The sequence below is a fragment of the Schistocerca nitens genome, chromosome 4, assembly GCF_023898315.1.
Source record: "Schistocerca nitens isolate TAMUIC-IGC-003100 chromosome 4, iqSchNite1.1, whole genome shotgun sequence".
NCBI classification, from domain to species: domain Eukaryota; kingdom Metazoa; phylum Arthropoda; class Insecta; order Orthoptera; family Acrididae; genus Schistocerca; species Schistocerca nitens.
The window spans coordinates 712,103,734-712,124,521 of NC_064617.1; the positions used below are offsets into that span (position 1 = coordinate 712,103,734).

The 20,788-nt window shown below is 43.5% G+C and overlaps 1 protein-coding gene across 1 annotated transcript in view; it reads left to right on the forward strand.

Annotated features, from left to right (window-relative positions):
* LOC126252759 (uncharacterized) overlaps positions 1-20,788 on the forward strand; it is a 358,940-nt gene that overhangs the window by 296,018 nt on the left and 42,134 nt on the right. The window contains exon 3 of the mRNA XM_049953681.1: positions 16,431-16,588. Within this exon, the coding sequence (XP_049809638.1) occupies positions 16,431-16,588 (158 nt within the window). The remainder of the gene's footprint in view (positions 1-16,430; positions 16,589-20,788) is intronic.

Here is a 20,788-nt window from a genome sequence, read left to right on the forward strand (position 1 = left end):
TTATCGCACAATCAACTTAACAGCTCATGCATCGAAGCTGCTTACAAGAATAATATACAGAAGAATGGAAAAGAAAATTGAGAATGCGCTAGGTGACGATCAGTTTGGCTTTAGGAAAAGTAAAGGAACGAGACAGGCAATTTTGACGTTACGGCTAATAATGGAAGCAAGGCTAAAGAAAAATCAAGACACTTTCATAGGATTTGTCGACCTGGAAAAAGCGTTCGACAATATAAAACGGTGCAAGCTGTTCGAGATTCTGAAAAAAGTAGGGGTAAGCTATAGGGAGAGACGGGTCATATACAATATGTACAACAACCAAGAGGGAATAATAAGAGTGGACGATCAAGAACGAAGTGCTCGTATTAAGAAGGGTGTAAGACAAGGCTGTAGCCTTTCGCCCCTACTCTTCAATCTGTACACCGAGGAAGCAATGATGGAAATAAAAGAAAGGTTCAGGAGTGGAATTAAAATACAAGGTGAAAGGATATCAATGATAAGATTCGCTGATGACATTGCTATCCTGAGTGAAAGTGAAGAAGAGTTAAATGATCTGCTGAACGGAATGAACAGTCTAATGAGTACAAAGTATGGTTTGAGAGTAAATCGGAGAAAGACGAAGGTAATGAGAAGTAGTAGAAATGAGAACAGCGAGAAACTTAACATCAGGATTGATGGTCACGAAGTCAACGAAGTTAAGGAATTCTGCTACCTAGGCAGTAAAATAAACAATGACGGACGGAGCAAGGAGGACATCAAAAGCAGACTCGCTATGGCAAAAAAGACATTTCTGGCCAAGAGAAGTCTACTAATATCAAATACCGGCCTTAATTTGAGGAAGAAATTTCTGAGGATGTACGTCTGGAGTACAGCATTGTATGGTAGTGAAACATGGACTGTGGGAAAACCGGAACAGAAGAGAATCGAAGCATTTGAGATGTGGTGCTATAGACGAATGTTGAAAATTAGGTGGAATGATAAGGTAAGGAATGAGGAGGTTCTACGTAGAATCGGAGAGGAAAGGAATATGTGGAAAACACTGATAAGGAGAAGGGACAGGATGATAGGACATCTGCTAAGACATGAGGGAATGACTCCCATGGTACTAGAGGGAGCTGTAGAGGCCAAAAACTGCAGAGGAAGACACAGATTGGAATACGTCAAGCAAATAATTGAGGACGTAGGTTGCAAGTGCTACCTCTGAGATGAAGAGGTTAGCACAGGAAAGGAATTCGTGGCGGGCCGCATCAAACCAGTCAGTAGACTGATGACAAAAAAAAAAGTTCTCTACGGTTAATTTTATTACTTATGGAAATAAAACAAGAAACTTCACGCACTATACTAGAAATGGTCGGCTTTTGTTGCGTGACGTCTTCCTGATATTGGAATTAAAATTTTATAGCAGCTCATTTTTACCTTTTCCGTCACGAAAAATGTCACTGAGGCTACGTCTTCAACCTATTTACTTGACATGATTAACTTTCTCAAACAAAAGCGGCCACGATTAAAGTTTCACTTCGCGATATGACAATAGCTGCGTTATAACTAATAAAATGTATGCGGGAGATGCGAACGCCCCAGCGCAACGCCAGTAAGACGTCCGCCCACTGTCGCTCTGAGACAGCGACAGTGCCTTCATCAGTCTCAGAAAATTATGGTCCCACTTATTCTAAAAATTCTGGACTTCCGGACTCGTCTCTCTTGCCACCTCGGCCGCTAGGAATGTTCCCCAGAGCATAGTTCCAGTAGCGACCCGCCCGCTGCACGACTTACGGAGAACCAACTCTCTACCAAAGCGTTACAGAGCCCAGTATTAAGGGCGAAATAAGCAAAAATGAAATAAAATTAGACCTGTAATATTACAGAATGATAATTACTCTAACGTCCCTAACTCCTACCTTCAAATTCTTTCAACTTCCACATTCCGTGCTTTTTTCTTTGGTATTCGTTTCCATTGTACCCACCACAGATTTAATTAAGTTATTCTGACGGTTGCCAAGTCCTACAATAATTTACATTCAGCTGCGTAATCTCCAGAAACGCCTATTGGGGCATTCTCTCTACGTCGGTGGAGGCGCTATGCGTAGTGCTCAGGATAACCCGATAGATATAAGTATTAAATATCATATGGCAACATATTGGCCGAAACGGGCAGACCAGACAGAGTGATGCAGACATGAGCTATGAACCTAGAAAGTGATTTGTGACAAAGTATATAGGACAACTATGAAAAGGCCCGTAGGTTGAGGATGAAACATGTCAATCCCAGCCTGCGCACATTTCATTTATTAACGGCTGTGGGTCATACCCCACACGCATTTGCTACATGTAAACCTCGGTCAGGAGGCTAATAGTGCCTGCGGAGAGAGAGGAACCTCGGAACGCATGCTGTTGCACTGTGACTGTTGGTCGCACAACAACGTAACACAACCACTTGGAGACCTGGCCCTGGGGGCCGATCTTAATGGGTGTGCAGGCAGAATATCTGGAGCGCTGTATAAAGAGTACTTGCAGCGACTAGAGTACACGCGGCAATCAGCACCGGCTGCAAATGATGCCTCCACAGACAATACTAGCGAGACAAACGACAGCAGCACAGGAGACAAGTACAGAGTAGGGACAAAATGTATAGTCACCAGAATGTGACAAAAATAGCTATTCATTAGTCAGTAATATTAAATTCAAAGACAAAGGTAAACATACGCTGCCATGTAGAGTAGCCTAACGTAAATGTAAGATCACGCCATGTGTGGGCGAGGGGCTCAAAGTTTTCGTGAGGTCCTCAGCCCTCGGATGGTGAATATTGGTAGTTTGGGTGATGATTGCCTAGGAGAGAGAGAGGATCAATGTTCTCGTGAGGTACTCGCTCCTGGACAACATCCGTGGTGGCATTCTGTGAACCTAAACTCTTTCCTAACTTCCTATCGTCTTAAAACATAAAATATTAATTTTAAGCATCTTCGTTCCCTATTTAGCACTAAGTTTACAAGCATTAAAAGCTACAACATTTTTAAACATTGTTAAAAAATAAGAAATAATACACTACAGGCCATTAAAATTGCTACACCAAGAAGAAATGCAGGTGATAAACGGGTATTCACTGGACATGTGATTACATTTTCACGCAGTTTGGGTGGGTAGATCCTGAGAAATCAGTACCCAGAACAACCACCTCTGGCCGTAATAACGGCTTTCATACGCCTGGGCATTGAGTCAAACAGAGCTTCGATGGCGTGTACAGGTACAGCTGCCCATGCAGCTTCAACACGATAGCACAGTTCATCAAGAGCAGTGACTGGCGTATTGTGACGAGCCAGTTGCTCGGCCACCATTGACCAGACGTTGTCAATTGGTGAGAGATCAGGAGAATGTGCTGGCCAGGGCAGCAGTCGAACATTTTCTCTATCCAGAAAAGCCCGTACAAGACCTGCAACATGCGGTCGTGCATTATCCTGCTGAAATGTAGGGTTTCGCAGGGATCGAATGAAGGGTAGAGCCACGGGTCGTAACACATCTGAAATGTAACGTCCACTGTTCAAAGTGCCGTCAATGCGAACAAGAGGTGACCGAGACGTGTAACCAATGGCACCCCATACTATCACGCCGGGTGATACGCCAGTATGGGGATGACGAATACACGCTTCCAATGTGAGTTCACCGCGATATCGCCAAACACGGATGCGACCATCATAGTGCTGTAAACAGAACCTGGATTCATCCATTCGTGCTCCCAGGTTCGTCGTCGAGAACACCATCGCAGGCGCAGCGTCAATGGTAACCACAGCCATGGTCTCCGAGCTGATCGTCCATGCTGCTGCAAACGTCGTCAAACTGTTCGTGCAGATGGTTGTTGTCTTGCAAACGTACCCATCTGTTGACTCAGGGATCGAGACGTGGCTGTACGATCCGTTACAGCCATGCGGATAAGATGCCTGTCATCTCGACTGCTAGTGAAAAGTGGCCGTTGGGATCCAGCACGGCGTTCCGTATTACCCTCCCGAACCCATCGATTCCATATTCTGCTAACAATCATTGTATGTCGACCAACGCGAGCAGCAATGTCGCGATACGATAAACCGCAATCACGATAGGCTACAATCCGACCCTTATCAAAGTCGGAAACGTGATGATACGCGTTTCTCCTCCTTACACGAGGCATCACAACAACGTTTCACCAGGCAACGCCGGTCAACTGTTGTTTGTGTATGAGAAATCGGTTGGAAACTTTCCTCATATCAGCGCGTTGTAGGTGTCGCCACCGGCGCCAACGTTGTGTGAATGCTCTGAAAAGCTAATCATTTGCATATCACAGCATCTTCTTCCTGTCGGTTAAACTTCGCGTCTGTAGCACTTCATCTTCGTGGTGTAGCAATTTTAATGACCAGTAATGTATACGCATCATATCGTATATACAATTTAATAATGTGAAAACACGGCCTGTCTTAGTAACTAGGTGGCAGATCACTTGTAATTGGCAGCAAATAAAATAAAAATAAATGAAAATAGTAATTATCCAGAAGCCTCATATATTTTTCGTGTCAGACAACAACTCTTCTTTATGATATCTTATCAGATTTGAAGCCACCAACTATCCACAAAACTTGGACTTCTATCGAAGTAATACGCAGTCTGTACCTCAGAAACGAATCAAGATCTCTCTGTTTCTTTGCCATTTGCTTATGGTCTTACGTCAACTTTTCGTAGTTGTAGAGAATATGGTTTCTTTAAAAGGAGGAGGTAGCTTAGTCGCTAAGACAGTAGTTTCGTAGACGGGAGGACAGCGGTTCAGGTCCCTGTCCGGGTTGTCAGATTCAGGTTTTCCGTGATTTCTCTAAATCGCTCGAGGAAAATGCCTGGATGGTTTCTTTGAATTGGATGCGGTTGGTTTCCTTCCCCATTCTTCCCTGTTCCGAACTTATGCTCCGTCTCTGACGAAATTATCTTAGATTTCATCTCGCTTCCTCGTCTCTGTATCAGTGATTAGGTTGTACTGTTTTGATAATCGTTCACGTGTACCATTATTGTGGAACCTGTTCTTCTCCCGAGTATTTTATCTTCAAATAACTTACGGAAATGCAGCCAGTTAACAACCGCGGATATTATTCCCTACTCACGAGAGCTGTGTGGGATGTAGTACAACTGTTTTCTTTGCAGTAAATTCGCAGTAGCTGGAGTGAGGCACGGGGTTCGCAATTAAATGACTGAAGCGAGTGATGGCTGTACACGGCAGTTTAAACCATTGTTGGACGGAGATACGCTAACAAGGAAACCAGAAGGACAACACACATAAACATACACAACTTACACCACCACTCAAGCAAAGACGGCCTCGAAACGAGGAGGAAAGTGCCTCGGAGTCGTCGGCGTAGAACTCTGCATGTGTTGCTAGATATTAACCCCCTGGAACTGAAAATTTGTGCAGCTTTTTAGAGAATCTCGGTTGAACCCATTTGAATATTCGTTTTACTATGGAGGTGAAGGAGGATGGCTGCGTCTTGATGCGATGGTCATGATGAAGGATGATGGCGCATTGGGATATGCTGTTTATTGGAAGCCAGCTCACACTGATTTGTATCTTCAGGCACATGGTTTTCACCTCCCGACTCAGCTTGGAGAGGTGCTTCGTTCCTTGGTCAGTACGACGCAGTTTATCTCAGTAAAGTTTATGTACTTAAGTTAGCCTACTTTGAGGTTATCTGTCCCCTGAGGTGGTATAGTGAGAGGCAGATCAGACGCACGTTGCGCTTTCGACCAAACGTGGGTCGGGTGAGTTAGGAGAATAATGAGGTAGCGCCCAAGTCTACAGATTTTTTTGCCTTACACAGTGTAGTATTTAAAATAGGATTGGACTTATTCTGAGGAAACTCGGTATGAAATGCGTTTTCCGACCGTTTATGATTAATGTCCTTTTAAGGGCTAAAGAGGGCGGTCTTTGATGCGTAAGGCAGGTGCCTACCTTATCCCATGCATTTGTGGCATGCCATACATCGGTTCAAAAATGGTTCAAATGGCTCTGAGCACTATGGGACTTAACATCTATGGTCATCAGTCCCCCAGAACTTAGAACTACGTAAACCTAACTAACCTAAGGACATCACACAACACCCAGCCATCACGAGACAGAGAAAATCCCTGACCCCGCCGGGAATCGAACCCGGGAACCCGGGCGTGGGAAGCGTGAACGCTACCGCACGACCACGAGATGCGGGCCATACATCGGTCAAACCATCAAAACTGAAGATGACTGGTGTTCAGAACAAACCTTCAGGCACTCTTATAACAGCTGGGTAAATCTGCTATTACAAATATTGCCTTGGTACCAATCATCTGATGGAATATACCAACACAGTGATTCTGCTAGGCACTTTCATTTATTGGGATAACGCTATTAAGGAAACTTGTGAAACTGAAATAACAAGTCACCTTATAAATAGAGATGAAGGTTTTTGATTAAATTCAGCTTTGAACCCTCTCTCTATCTGGTTCAGCAACACGTATCACAAGTTGTTGATTAATATTGCGTTATCGATGACGCCTGACATTGTTTCCATTTGTTGGTGTGGTATTGTCGGTGGTTTATTGTACGTTTGGTCTTACTGCAAACGTCGCCTTTGGGTTTCCTGGCTAGTGTAGCCCCACTTAACGAGGGTTCAAATGGCTCTGAGCACTAGAGGACTTAACTGCTGAGGTCATCAGTCCCCTAGAACTTAGAACTACTTAAACCTAACTAAACCACACATCCATGCCCGAGGCAGGATTCGAACCTGCGATCGTAGCAGCCGCGCGACTCTAGACTGTAGCGCATAGAACCGCTCGGCCACTCCGGCCGGCACTTAACGAGGGATTAAATTGCCACCGACAGCGATCTTTCGTTTCATCTGTGCCTCGAAAATGACGGACTGTTAACGAGACGAGAAACTTGCGTTACCCTGTCGTATTCCAGTTATTTTTACCCTCATTATTGATTCGATCACCTTCATTCTGTTTCAACGATTTCTTCATATTGTTCCATTTCTTTTTCTGTTAGAGTGCGGCAGAAAAAAAATTAAAAAGAAGAAAGGTTAATCGCATTCATGTGTGCCAAGCAAACATGCAGAAGCCCAGCACAAAGTCTCAAGTGACGGGAAATAAGCACATAAGCAGGGTAAAAGAACGGACCCACAAAATTATAGACCTATATTCCTAACTTCGGTTTGCTGCAGAATCCTTGAACATATTCTCAGTTCGAATATATTAAACTTTCTTGAGACTGAAAAGCGTTTGTTCACGAATCAGCATGGTATTAGAAAGCACTCCTTGTGCGACACTCACCTTGCCCTTTTCTCACACGATATACTGCGAACTATGGATGAAAGGCAACAGTCAGATTCCATATTTCTAGATTCCGGAAAGCATGTGACACGGTGCCCCATAGCAGGCTATTAACGAAGGGACGAGCATATGGAATAAGTTCACATATACGTGAGTGAGTCGTAGTAATAGAACCCAGTATGTTGTCCTTGACAGCAAGTGTTCGTCAGAGACAAGGGTATCGTCAGGAGTGTACAAGAGAAGTGTGGCAGGACCGCTGTTGTTTTCTATATACATAAATGATTTGGCTGATAGGGTGTGCAGCAATCTGCGGTTTTTTGCTGATGATGCTGTGGCGTTCGGTAAGGTGTCGAAGTTGAGTGACTGTAGAAAGATACGACTTAGACAATATATCTAGTAGCTATGACGAATGACATCTAGCTCTAAATGTGAAAAAATATAAGGTAATGCGGATGAGTAGGAAAAATAAACCTGTAATGTTCAGATAGACTAGTGTCCTGCTTGACACAGTCAAGTCGTTTAAATATCTGGGCGTAGCGCTGCAAAGCGATATGAAATGGAACGAGCATATGAGAACTATGGTAGCGAAGGCGAATGGTCGACTCTGGTTTATTGGGAGAATTTTAGGAAAGAGTGGTTCACCTGTAAAGGCGACCGCATATAGGGCGCTGATGCGACCTGTTCTTGAGTACTGCTCGAGTGTTTGGGATCCGTACCAGGTCGGATTAAAGGAAGACATCGAAGCAGTTCAGAGGCGGGCTGCTAGATTTGTTCGAACAACACGTATGTGTTACGGAGAGGCTTCAGGGACTCAAATGGGAATCCCTGGAGAGAAGGCAGCGTTCTTTTCGAGAAACACTATTGACAAAATTAGAGAACCGTCATTTGAAGCGGACTGCAGGATGATTGTACGCCGCCAACATAAATTATGTGTAAGGACGACAAAAATAAGATACGAGAAATTAGGGCTCATACGGAGGCATATAGACAGTCGTTTTTCCCTCGTTCTATTTGCAAGTGGAACACGAAAGGAAGTGGCTAGTAGTGGTACAGGGTACCCAATTCGAAGCACCGTGCGATGGCTTGCGGAGTATCTATGTAGATGTAGATGAAACTGAAGGAGATGAAACGCCCCTGATAGCGCTCTGGAGCACAGGGGCCTCAGCAAAGGGCGGTCCGCCCTTCCGAGCGTTACTTGTTATTCACGTAATAGCACTTCTCTCCAGAAGTTTCCGACCCTCTGCATCCCATCCCCCCACCCCCTCCCCCTCCCCCTCCCCCCCCCTGTGCACGTGTCACCATCTGTTAACATCGCACCTTCCAAGTCCCCATAATGCTGTCCCCACGTAGAAGCGGTTTCTCCCCGTCAAGCACCTCAAACATGGTCGCCAGCACAGTTGGCGCACGCTCAGAAACGCATTAGTATATCCATACAGAACATGATCCTCAGCGTGATTTGCAACCGCAGCGCTTTCCTGCAGCAATTTTCAACTATGTCTGGTGGTCAAATCGCATAGTTCGTTTACGAGAATGGATAAGCGTAAAATGTCTATTTAGCTCTGTTACCGGCCGTCGAAGAAATTCTGAACACGAAGGTAGACGGAAAAGCGAATTTCTGGTAGAGGGACACAGACGTGTTGCACCCCGTTCATTTCCGTTCAGCTTCCCTAAGAATGAAGTTACTAGTATGTTGCAGTCACTACGTACTGCAACGCCATAAGAACCGCCACCCAGAATAAATTGTGAGCTCTGTATGGATATTACAAAAATAGGAAATTGAATTCGACATCGTGCCTTTCCGTCATTTGAACGACAACGTCAAGCCGTATCATGAATTTTGTAAGACATAGAAAGCGTTGGGAAGGCATGGTGTCCAACACATTACTACCGACCAGAACACAGGCATACCGATCAGCTTAAGGCCAATTCGCTCTGGTCGTCACGCCACCGTCACTCACGCCACCATCACACTGTCGTAACGTCACGGCCCGTCAAGTCAATTCGGGTCACGTGGTATCTACTCGCCTGGATGTCCTCAACCCTTTTTTTTCCGCGGGGACTGTGATCTTCGCAGGAGGATTTTCAACAGTTTTTACGCGTGAAGTTCACATACACAACGCGGTTGCTTGTATACGTGGACGCTGGAGTCGACATTTGTATGAAGATGGCATTTATTGGACTCAAATGGTTTGCAGCTTGCAGGGATAGTTTGTTTACTAGAGAAGGAAGACAGAAGTACAAAACAACGCAAAAAACGAGTGTGGGTCCGGAAAATGCCATTACGTGGTACAGAAGGGGAATTTCATACACTGTACAAGGAGATCGAAGAAGAGGAATCTGCATTTTATACATATTTTAGAAAGTCGAAGCACCATTGTTTTCGTTTTTTACGTCAAACTGCAGCCAGAATTAGTGAAAAGAACACGCCAGAGCTATGTTGGCTTACATCATTTTCATTCCACTCCTTTCTGATACGTATCGATGATAAGGAATATCACAAAACTTGTTCTCTTTCTTTTTCTTTGCTGGCTTCAGAACGATTCCCTTCCATGCTCCCCTAGTGTTCGTTTATTCAGTTTCTCAATTATAAATCCTGGGTACCCATTACGCGTGGTTATATATTTTATCTAACTTCCTGGCAGATTAAAACTGTGTGCCGGGCCGATACTCGATCTCGTGACGTTTGCCTCTCGCGGGTCGGTAGAGCACTTGGCTGCAAGAGGCAAACGTCCCGAGCTCGAGTCTCGGTCCTGGCACACAGTTTTAATCTGCCAGGAAGTTTCGTATCGGCGCACACTCCGCTGCAGAGTGGAAATTTCTTTCTGGACGTATTTTATCTGTTCAGGAAGGACCGGAGGGTAGCAGTTTTATATTTAAAAGGGTGATTCGATGCTACATTCAGTTCATGTTTTTTGAGGGTGTTTAGATGTTCAACGGCAAGGTTATCAGCACCCACTGAATTCAGAACTAAATCAGTAATAGAATCTTTTCTGCAGATGTCAAACTCCACCTTGCCGCCATTTAAGGTGATCCTAAAGTCGACATATGGTAAGGCTCCGTCAATCTGTGGATTAAGCAATTGTTGAGCAGTTTCTTCATTTTACAAAATGGACTCACTCAGTTGCAGCTGCCCAATAAGAAGAATTCTAAATGTAAATGGTTCTGTAGATTGAAGTTACAATTCCGTTAAGATAGAAGCTCTAAATCTAAATGCCGTACGTTCGTTTTTTGAGGTGTGCCCGTCATCTTAATGTAGAAGGTAAAGCTGGCACCAACCGAAGATTGGTTTAAACACCTCCGTGCTTTAGTGGGCATGGTTCTATTCGAGGTGGTATGCTTGTGCCTTCCTCCGATTTTCGAGCTGGCATACCGAGCCAGAGCTAAAAGAAGCAACTAGGGATCAAACCGCAGAATTTTGGATTGGTAGTCTGTCATTTAATCACTGATCCACCAAGACTCATATCGTCCTGAGGGTGCTCATAAAGTAGATAGTTCTGTCATCTACTTTTTGTATGTAAGCAGCAAAGATTACACAACGGTCTTCTTATTCAAAAATCACATTTGAATGATTATGAGATCTGGCTATACCTCATTCAAGAAGGGGATATGTCAACCAGCACGTAAAGGAATTCTGCAGTGGCAGGATCGTGGTCTCAGACTGTGGTTTATCAGACTACGGTATTGCTGATCACATTGGTTGGGGTCAATGACTGCCATGCGAATATGGAGTCAGTGGGTTCCACACAGGGTCTCAATAGGGCCACACATCTAGCGCTCGAGAGTACATATCAATGTTCCGTCAGCCGTGCAGGATCATCTAGCCACTACACGCACTTTGAGTTAGCAAACGGGCTGGTTGACGGAAATGTAACTAGCTACATACAAGGTGCAGCTGTCCTTCACGCGGCAACAGAGAGATGTGTCCCGAAAGTTGGGCGCCCAACAACACTGGACACAGGAGTGGCACCATGTTCTGCAGACCCCAGGCGGGAGTATCCGTCTGTAGAGGCTCCAAAGAGAATGAACATTGCCAGGCGGCATTCCTCATCATTGTACTGGCTCTTTACATGGCATGATTTTATTGTAGTCATTAGGTTCACAGACCCTCACCTCTGGTTCGTAAAGCCAGTCTTTTGGACAATATGCAATACATTTCTGCTATGTAAACGCAGGTGCCTGTGACCTCCCTTCGTGGCCTGCGTGAAATGCTAACACGAGATGTCATGCTGCCCGTTCTGTTCTGACCTGCTTCGATGCAGAAGGTCTTCGGCTGTTGCCTTGGCCAGCTCGTTCTCCAGACCTCTCGCCCACTGAAGTCTGTTCATTTAAATAACGCCCACGGCTGTGCTGCCGAGTTGTTTCCATTTCATGCAGAATATTTCGACGGCAGGTGCACCCGTCTCTCCATGCGCTGCGGGTTCTACCATTACTTGTACTCGCTGCCTGGACTCCAATCAGAATATGAACTATTGTTATTCTCACGCCGCTATTTATAGCCGATTTCGATTCTCGACACAACTGCGCCCTTTGATGCTCTTTTGTTTTTCAGACCTCGCACTGGTAATCAGCGAAATGCAAATTCTCTCACCGTTTTCTAGTTCTGGTGAACGTGATAAACGGCAAGATTTTAATCAATCAAGTGCCGGACTACAAGTGTTATCTAACCTGAAACTTCCATCCCTGTTAATAGGTTTCCTGACATCTTTATTACCATGGGTTCCTTACTTATGCTGTCCCACAAACTTGGCGTTTGCACCACGATACTGGTCTCATCGTATTTCACTTCATTTCATGAGGCAGTGTTCAGAGACAGCTGGTTTGCTAGGTTGTTTTAGTCAGGTGTGTAGCTGATGTTTCTTGCATCCGTCCTCAAGTGCTCTGATAGTCTGCCCCACGTAAGAATGTCGCATTCGCATGGAATGCGATAAACACTCGGATTTCGGAGGCCTACATCGCCTTTAATATTATAAAGTATGCTTTACATTTTAGTTAAAGGGAGCGAAATACACTGCCATGTTTCCGTAGAAATCTACCGTTTATTACGCATATTGGGCCAGCATAAAGTAGATACATTTTTGGCTCCCCTTCATCGGTCTTAGTCTCAGCCTCTTTCTCAGGCGTTCTTAAATTTGGCTGCATCGCCTGTTCAGTTTGCTCAGCTGAGTATCCATCACTTCGTAACAGTATTCGTAGGTGTGCCGACATTCTTCGGCGAGACTCTCCTTGTCTAAAGGTGTAAAGAGTTCTATGGATCACAGTCTTTAGCAATGAATTTATTTCTGGCGGTTGGTGATGCTGCGAGATGAGGTGATAGCGGTCAGCGTACGTAGATTTTCTATACACGCTGTGACCCCGGGATCCGTCCGTTCCTAACAAACACCTCGAGGAAAAATAACTAATCCTGTTTTTCATATTCCAACGTGAATTTTATATTGCGGTAGCAAGAGACATCGTGAGAGATTACATCTGATCATTATTTGTCGAGAGAGTGGCACGGAAAACCAACACTATTGAAGAAATCTGGAATGGAGTAACATTCAATGGCGTACTTGTATCTTTCATCCAAACTCTGTTCGACTCATTGTCCACACAGGTTAAAATCATTATTGTTACCAGACGTGACAGAACTGTGTACTAAATTTTACACCTTGTAGCCTTAGGGAGGAACGTATCTAAAACTGGTCATAGATGTTGAAATTCTTTGCCACCAAATAGCTCCGTAGCATGTTACAAACATTGTGTCTAATTTTCAGAATATAGTTCATGCTGCAAATGATATAAAAGAAATGCAGTTTCAACCATACGCAGTGTCATGACACTCTTCTACGCGACCCTGTCCTTGTTTGCGGTATTTAATTATTTTCTGCCATCAGAGAAGACAGCTGTATAGGATAGTAGGCTGTGAACCCGTTTACCGTGCGATTAATTACGATTTGTTAAAGAAACGCACACACGATGGAGAGCAAAACCTGAACGAAAACTTTAATAACCACATTTAGAAGAGACGCCCAAAGAAAATATTTTGCTCATCTGCTGTTGTTTAAATTTGCTCATATGATGCTTTTCTCGTGTTCAGTGTTGGTAAGACTGGAAGAATCGGGACTCTTATGAGACTAGGATTTGATGCATATCGCTTCACTGAAAACCTATTGAAGAAGACAGATGATGTGCGTATTACTAGTTCTGAAATGCCAGTAAGGGATATTGCCAAAGGGGCACGTCAGAATTGTCAGACTAGAAGAGAAAAGCTACATGAATAAAGAGCTACATGGAGACCAGAAAGACCATATGTGTGGTTGTGACCAACATTTAGATGCCTATCTGTCATAAATGCCAGTACAATATTTTTACTGCATTTGCCGCAACTTTAAATTTTAAGTGTATAAGGAACACTGTCCGTTTAACCACTGCAGACAAAAAGGCCAAATGCCGGCGCTTCAGTCTGGAACCGCGCGACCGCTACGGGTGCAGGTTCGAATCCTGCGTCGGACATGGATGTGTGTGATGTCCTTAGGTTAGTTAGGTTTAAGTAGTTCTAAGTTCTAGGGGACTGATGACCTTAGATGTGAAGTCCAATAATGCTCAGAGCCATTTGAACATTTGAAAGGCCAAATTTGCTGCAAACTTTGTACAAACTCAAACACAACTTCCTGTGGTACAAAAGTTTGAAAGTGCGTTATTGTCAAATTTATTTAAACTCTTGTGAAATAAAAGTTGCTACGTATCACACATATAAATTTTTAAAAATTATTCGAGAGTTCTAACACTGATACTAAGAAACTGGTCCACAGATTTGTTTATCTAATTACTAAGAATAGCTTACCACGTTTTGAAAGCGAAAAGTAAAGCAAAATTTGAGAAAATGTTCCTCATGTGATAGTATGTGTTCTAAAAGTATCCAGCAACGTCGTGACCAAATAATTTGACAAAAAATTGAAAAAATAATCCAGATTATGGCCAATAAAATAATGACAACACGCACAAAATTTGATTCAGTTTTCTCTCAAACAGGGAAAGCTACATTACGTTATATACAGGGTGGTCCATTGATAGTGACCGGGCCAAATATCTCACGAAATAAGCATCAAACGAAAAAACTACAAAGAACGAAACTCGTCTAGCTTGAAGGGGGAAACCAGATAGCGCTATGGTTGGCCCGCTAGATGGCGCTGCCATAGGTGAAACGGATATCAACTGCCTATTTTTTTTATATAGGGACAGCCATTTTTATTACATATTCGTGTAGTACGTAAAGAAATATGAATGTTTTAGTTGTACCACTTTTTTCGCTTTGTGATAGAGGGCGCTGTAATAGTCACAAACGTATAAGTACGTGGTATCACGTAACATTCCGCCAGTGCGGACGGTATTTGCTTCGTGATACATTACCCATGTTAAAATGGACCGTTTACCAATTGCGGAAAAGGTCGATATCGTGTTGATGTATGGCTATTGTGATCAAAATGCCCAACGGGCGTGTGCTATGTATGCTGCTCGGTATCCTGGACGACATCATCCATGTGTCCGGACCGTTCGGCGAATAGTTACGTTATTTAAGGAAACAGGAGGTGTTCAGCCACATGTGAAACGTCAACCACGACCTGCAACAAATGATGATGCCCAAGTAGGTGTTTTAGCTGCTGCTGCGGCTAATCTGAACATCAGTAGCAGACAAACTGCGCGAGAATAGGGAATCTCAAAAACGTCGGTGTTGAGAATGCTACATCAACATCGATTGCACCCGTACCATGTTTCTATGCACCAGGAATTGCATGGCGACGACTTTGAACGACATGTACAGTTCTGCCACTGGGCACAAGAGAAATTACGGGACGATAACAGGTTTTTTGCACGCATTCTATTTAGCGACGAAGCGTCATTCACTAACAGTGGTAAAGTAAACCGGCATAATATACACTATTGGGCAACGGAAAATCCACAATGGCTGCGACAAGTGGAACATCAGCGACCTTGGCGGTTTAATGTATGGGGTGGCATTATGGGAGGAAGGATAATTGGCCCCCGTTTTATCGATGGCAATCTAAATAGTGCAGTTTATGCTGATTTCCTACGTAATGTTCTACCGATGTTACTACAAGATGTTTCACTGCATGACAGAATGGCGATGTTTTTCCAACATGATGGATGTCCAGCACATAGCTCGCGTGCGGTTGAAGCGGTATTGAATAGCATATTTCATGAGAGGTGGATTGGTCGTCGAAGCACCATACCATGGTCCGCACGTTCACCGGATCTGACGTCCCCGGATTTCTTTCTGTGGGGAAAGTTGAAGGATATTTGCTATCGTGATCCACTGACAACACCTGACAACATGCATCAGTGCATTGTCAATGCATGTGCGAACATTATGCAAGGCGAACTACTCGCTGTTGAGAGGAATGTCGTTACACGTATTGCCAAATGCATTGAGGTTGACGGACATCATTTTGAGCATTTATTGCATTAATGTGTTATTTAAAGGTAATCACGCTGTAACAGCATGCGTTCTCAGAAATGATAAGTTCACAAAGGTACATGTATCACATTGGAACAACCGAAATAAAATGTTCAAACGTACCTACGTTCTGTAGTTTAATTTAAAAAAACCTACCTGTTACCAACTGTTCGTCTAAAATTATGAGCCATATGTTTGTCACTATTACAGCGCCATCCATCACAAAGCGAAAAAAGTGGTCCAACTAAAACATTCATATTTCTTTACGTACTACACGAATATGTAACAAAAAATGGGAGTTCCTATTTTAAAAAAAACGCAGTTGATATCCGTTTGACCTACGGCAGCGCCATCTAGCGGGGGAACCATAGTGCCATCTGGTTTCCTCCTTCAAGCTAGACAAGTTTTGTACTTTGTAGTTTTTTCGTTTGACGCTTATTTCATGAGATATTGTGTCCGGTCACGATCAATGGACCACCCTGTATATACAGTCATGTATTTTCTCATATGTCCCCCTTAGCATATCACCTACAGATTTAAGCTCGTCTTCTTCCTAGAATACTGTATATGAACAATAAATAAAATTTGGTAGTTTGTTATCCTCTCTAATGTCTCAGTTTTGATGGCCAGCATTATGAGTTTTGTCTGTGTGTGTGGTGTGCAGCAGAGGGCCGGTGGACGCAGCTGAGCCCGCGCGGGGAATGCCCGCCGTGCCTGCAGGAGCACACGGCCGTGGCGCACCGCGACTCGCTCTACGTCTTCGGCGGCGAGTTGGGCTTCTCAGGGGGCACCGAGACGCCACTCTGGGTCTACCACGTCAAGGTCAGTCTATAACCCCCCCCCCCCCCTGCTTCCCGGGATTGCGAAGTTACAAGTTAACAATGCCCGTGAATTATGAATTTTGACCCGTGTCGGGATAAGGCATCCGAATCCGAAGTAAATAATGATTATTCCGCGGGAAACAGGAGACGTTATAACTTGATCGTTATTGATTGAGTAATTTCATTCAATAACGATCGGTAAATGAAATAATGGAATTAATTTGGAAATATATTTTGCCAGCGGTAATTTTGCCGAAAGAAATGATTAAGTTGTAAAAGTAATTAAAAAATCGGTCGCCAGCTCAGCTGATGAGCGATAGTACTGTTAAGTACGTGAATAATTGTGTCAAAAATAAAGTTTACCTGTTTGTAGCGCAGCAGGTGGAACGGGAACTTTTACGTAAGTGCTGTGTCAGTCTCAGTAGTCATATAAAATAATGTCATAACAATCCAACTACACTTAAACATTAATGGTTAACTTTCAATAAGTATTTTGATAGTTATTTTGTTCATAATTCGTCAGCTAAGTGCAATGCAGACAACATAGATAATTATCTATCGAGATTTTGAATAATGGACTGTCGTTCTGTGTTTAAAATTACATACTTTGCACAGTTTAATCTACTGGTAATGAAATATGTTGCCAATAATTGATTAACTATGTTTTGAATGATAATAATTCATTAATTGGGCGATTGTCAGGTGGAATAAGCTTTATAGATTCATGAATATCCTTGAACTAACTTCAGCTGAATATGCATTGAAATAAATCTTAATAATCAAATTTATTACTTCAGTTTATTATGAAGTTACTACGGTTGGCGTAAGCTTATTAAGTGCAACAATTAACTACGATAACCAATCGTTCAAAACAGTCTGAAATTTACTCTTCAGCGTCTATGCAAATAATTTGATAATTAACATATTTTCTCTTGATAATGGCGTGACACACTTGGTTCAATAAGGTGAGGATTGGAAGGAACCTACTTGGTGATATTGTCGGGTGGAATGTAACTGCAACACTTCGATTATAAAGTGCTTGGTATTAATTGTTCAACTTCAGAGAAAAGCACAGTCACTGGCAAGCCATCCAAATTTTATCCTGCGAAAATTACGTAGATCTTACTTCCCTCGTTGTCGGTGGATCGACGGAAGTCCACGGCGGCGACACAATGTGGCAGCGGGCTTTTACTGTTGCGACTTGGGCCCACAGTGCGCTTCACATTTAAGCCCTCGTTTCTGCAGCACTATGCCCATTAATCCATAACAACTTGCCCGGCTATGCTTCCAGATATGCCGACCATTACTTTCCCGTCGTACTTAGATCCACACACTAGCCGGTAGATGTAACACAGCTAGGAATAGCAGCACTCGACTGTACGTCTTACTCCGAGCACGGCGTCACTGCTACTACTGCCCGACACGACAAAACAATCTCTCTGACTTTAACTAAATATGCCCTGACTTGCCAGTGTTAAATATTACCTATTTTAAACATGGTATTTACAATACATATTTACACTAGACAATACATCGTATACAAACAGTTTCATGTGTTGTTTGTTGTTGTTGTGGTCTTCAGTCCTGAGACTGGTTTGATGCAGCTCTCCATGCTACTCTATCCTGTGCAAGCTTCTTCATCTCCCAGTACCTACTGCAACCTACATCGTTCTGAATCTGCTTAGTGTATTGATCTCTTGGTCTCCCTCTACGATTTTTACCCTCCACGCTGCCCTCCAATGCTAAATTTGTAATCCCTTGATGCCTCAAAACATGTCCTACCAACCGATCCCTTCTTCTAGTCAAGTTGTGCCACAAACTTCTCTTCTCTCCAATCCTATTCAATACCTCCTCATTAGTTACGTGATCTACCCACCTTATCTTCAGCATTCTTCTGTAGCACCACATTTAAGTAAGCGAAAAAGTTCATAGCAAGGACTGCGTTGTAGCATCACAAGTCTGCCGGACGCACGAGAGCCAGGCCTGCGTCGCTTACAAACTGCTTTCTAAAACAGCACAAAACTTTCTTCGGTCGCCGTTGGCGTAGCTTCTCTAGTACGAGGACCCTGTTCCTACAAAATCCCGTTTTTCAACCTCACCTCCGCTCAATGCGACTGCCTGTATGCCCGCGTGGTACCAGTCTACTGGTCGACGCCGGAGCTTCAGTAACGTACCCATCATGCACGTACTGCTTCCTGCGGATTGCATCCTTCATTGTGCCAAACGAGTGGAAGTCGCAATGTACGAGATCTGAGCTGTAGGGCTGATGAGGAAGAACAGTACAGTGAAGTTTTGTGAGCTCCACACGGGTGCGCAGACTTGCATGAGGTCTTGTGTTGTCATGGAGAATGTGAAGTTTGTTTGCATTCTTGCGACGACGGGCACGCTGCAGAAGTCACACTTGGGTGCGACCGGCCGGCACGTAGGAACTCGGAGAGGTTTGCGCGACCTTGTTGCGATGATGAGACACGCCTCACTCAACAGTCCATCATGCTTCAGTTCACAGTCTGGTTTCTGTAATCATTCTCCAGGCGCCTATGAATATAAGCGATGCTCTGATTTTCCGCCGAAAGTAAGTTAATGAGAGCTCTTTGCTTGGAACGCACCTCCATTACAGACGCCATTTTGAAGGCTACGTATAGGATCTCCACCTATCGAAAGCGGAAAACCTCAGCTTCTGCAGAAAGACGTCGTATATCTACACAAAAAAGCGAATTTTTGATCGTTACACTTCCAAACAAATCAGTGAATGTGACAAGTGCGAAACGTTTTTGGAACACAATACCTACATTAGTAAACCCTAGATTACTAAACCCTCGTAAAATTATGATTATAGTTGGTACCTCACCGCAGATCCCGCCAGTCTGGGCACATGAGTGACACATGCTGTTGAGTACATTTATGGCAAACATTGTTGTTAACAATGGCTGTATTATTCATTGCCTGTCCCCAGCAGTTTGCTGACACTGATGCTCTTGTAAATATTATGAATGTTTACAAATAGTGTGTCTGTTTTCTAATAGTAGGCATATTTGGTTTTTTGCTTAAAATTTATCTTGCTGTGGCATCTTAGGTGAAATATCAAGAATCAAGGTTAGAATAGTATTACTTTATATCACAAGGCCCCTCAGTGCTAAGCTCGCCTTTTGCTACTGAAGTTAGCACAATATGGATGGAGCTGAGTTTGATTTTGACACTAAGATGTTAGGTGAATTGCTTGGGGAATGTCTCCTTCGTAGCAGCAACAGAACCTACAACTACCTCATTCTGTCTAAGCAAGTGAAGAACGACAACATTTTTAACCACTGCTCAAAAGCAATTTGTGCAGAACACAGCTAGATCTCGCGTAGATTATAATATTGTCTAAAGCAGAAGAATATACTCCTTTTTCGTGTAGAATACGGTATTCTCTGAGTTATAATAATTATACTGTAATAACTTGTACTAGTACATAATATAAATTATGACTTCTTTTCCAATAACATTCTGAGCAGTAAAATTGTTATTATAGGGCACAGAACAAAACATTTTGTACTTATTGGAGATCTAATAATTGTAATTAACTTGTGCGTATCCTACAAATGAAGACTTCCTTTGGACAAAATTTGGAGTAGTAAAATTTACGATGGTTTGGTAGCAATGTAACATTTTCCCCCTTTTAGTGCTCTATGGTTAACTTACTAAATAAGCCAGCGCCGACCACGGCGTGCCGAACTTCACGCGTGCAGCATGTGCGGGCCAAGCCCCGTCCTGTCACTCGGCTTTACTCGGTCCTTGTCGGAAGTACTCGGAACAGCGCGACGTTTCAATTAGTTTTGCAGTGCGGCATGTTTCGGTTGGTAAAATTCTGAGTTCGGAAGAATCGTCGTATCATCGCTGTTTACCCATCGCTGTTTGTTCGTGGTGTGGACAACGTTCCAGTGGCTGTTGGCACAAAAAGAAGCAGTCTAGTGTCAAAACTGCTTCAGTGCTATCCGAGAATTTCTGCTTTCGTGGGTGCATTTACACCAATGCTGGGACTACGATCACTGAAGCAGACCAAGAATGGGAAGGCACTAGGACCAGATAATATAACATCTGAGATGCCGAAAACAGACTTGGACACCACTGTCGAGTTATTGCACACCCTCTTAGAGAAGATATGGAGAGAGGAGAAACTGCCAAGAGATTGGAAACGAGGTATTATTGTGAAAATACAAAA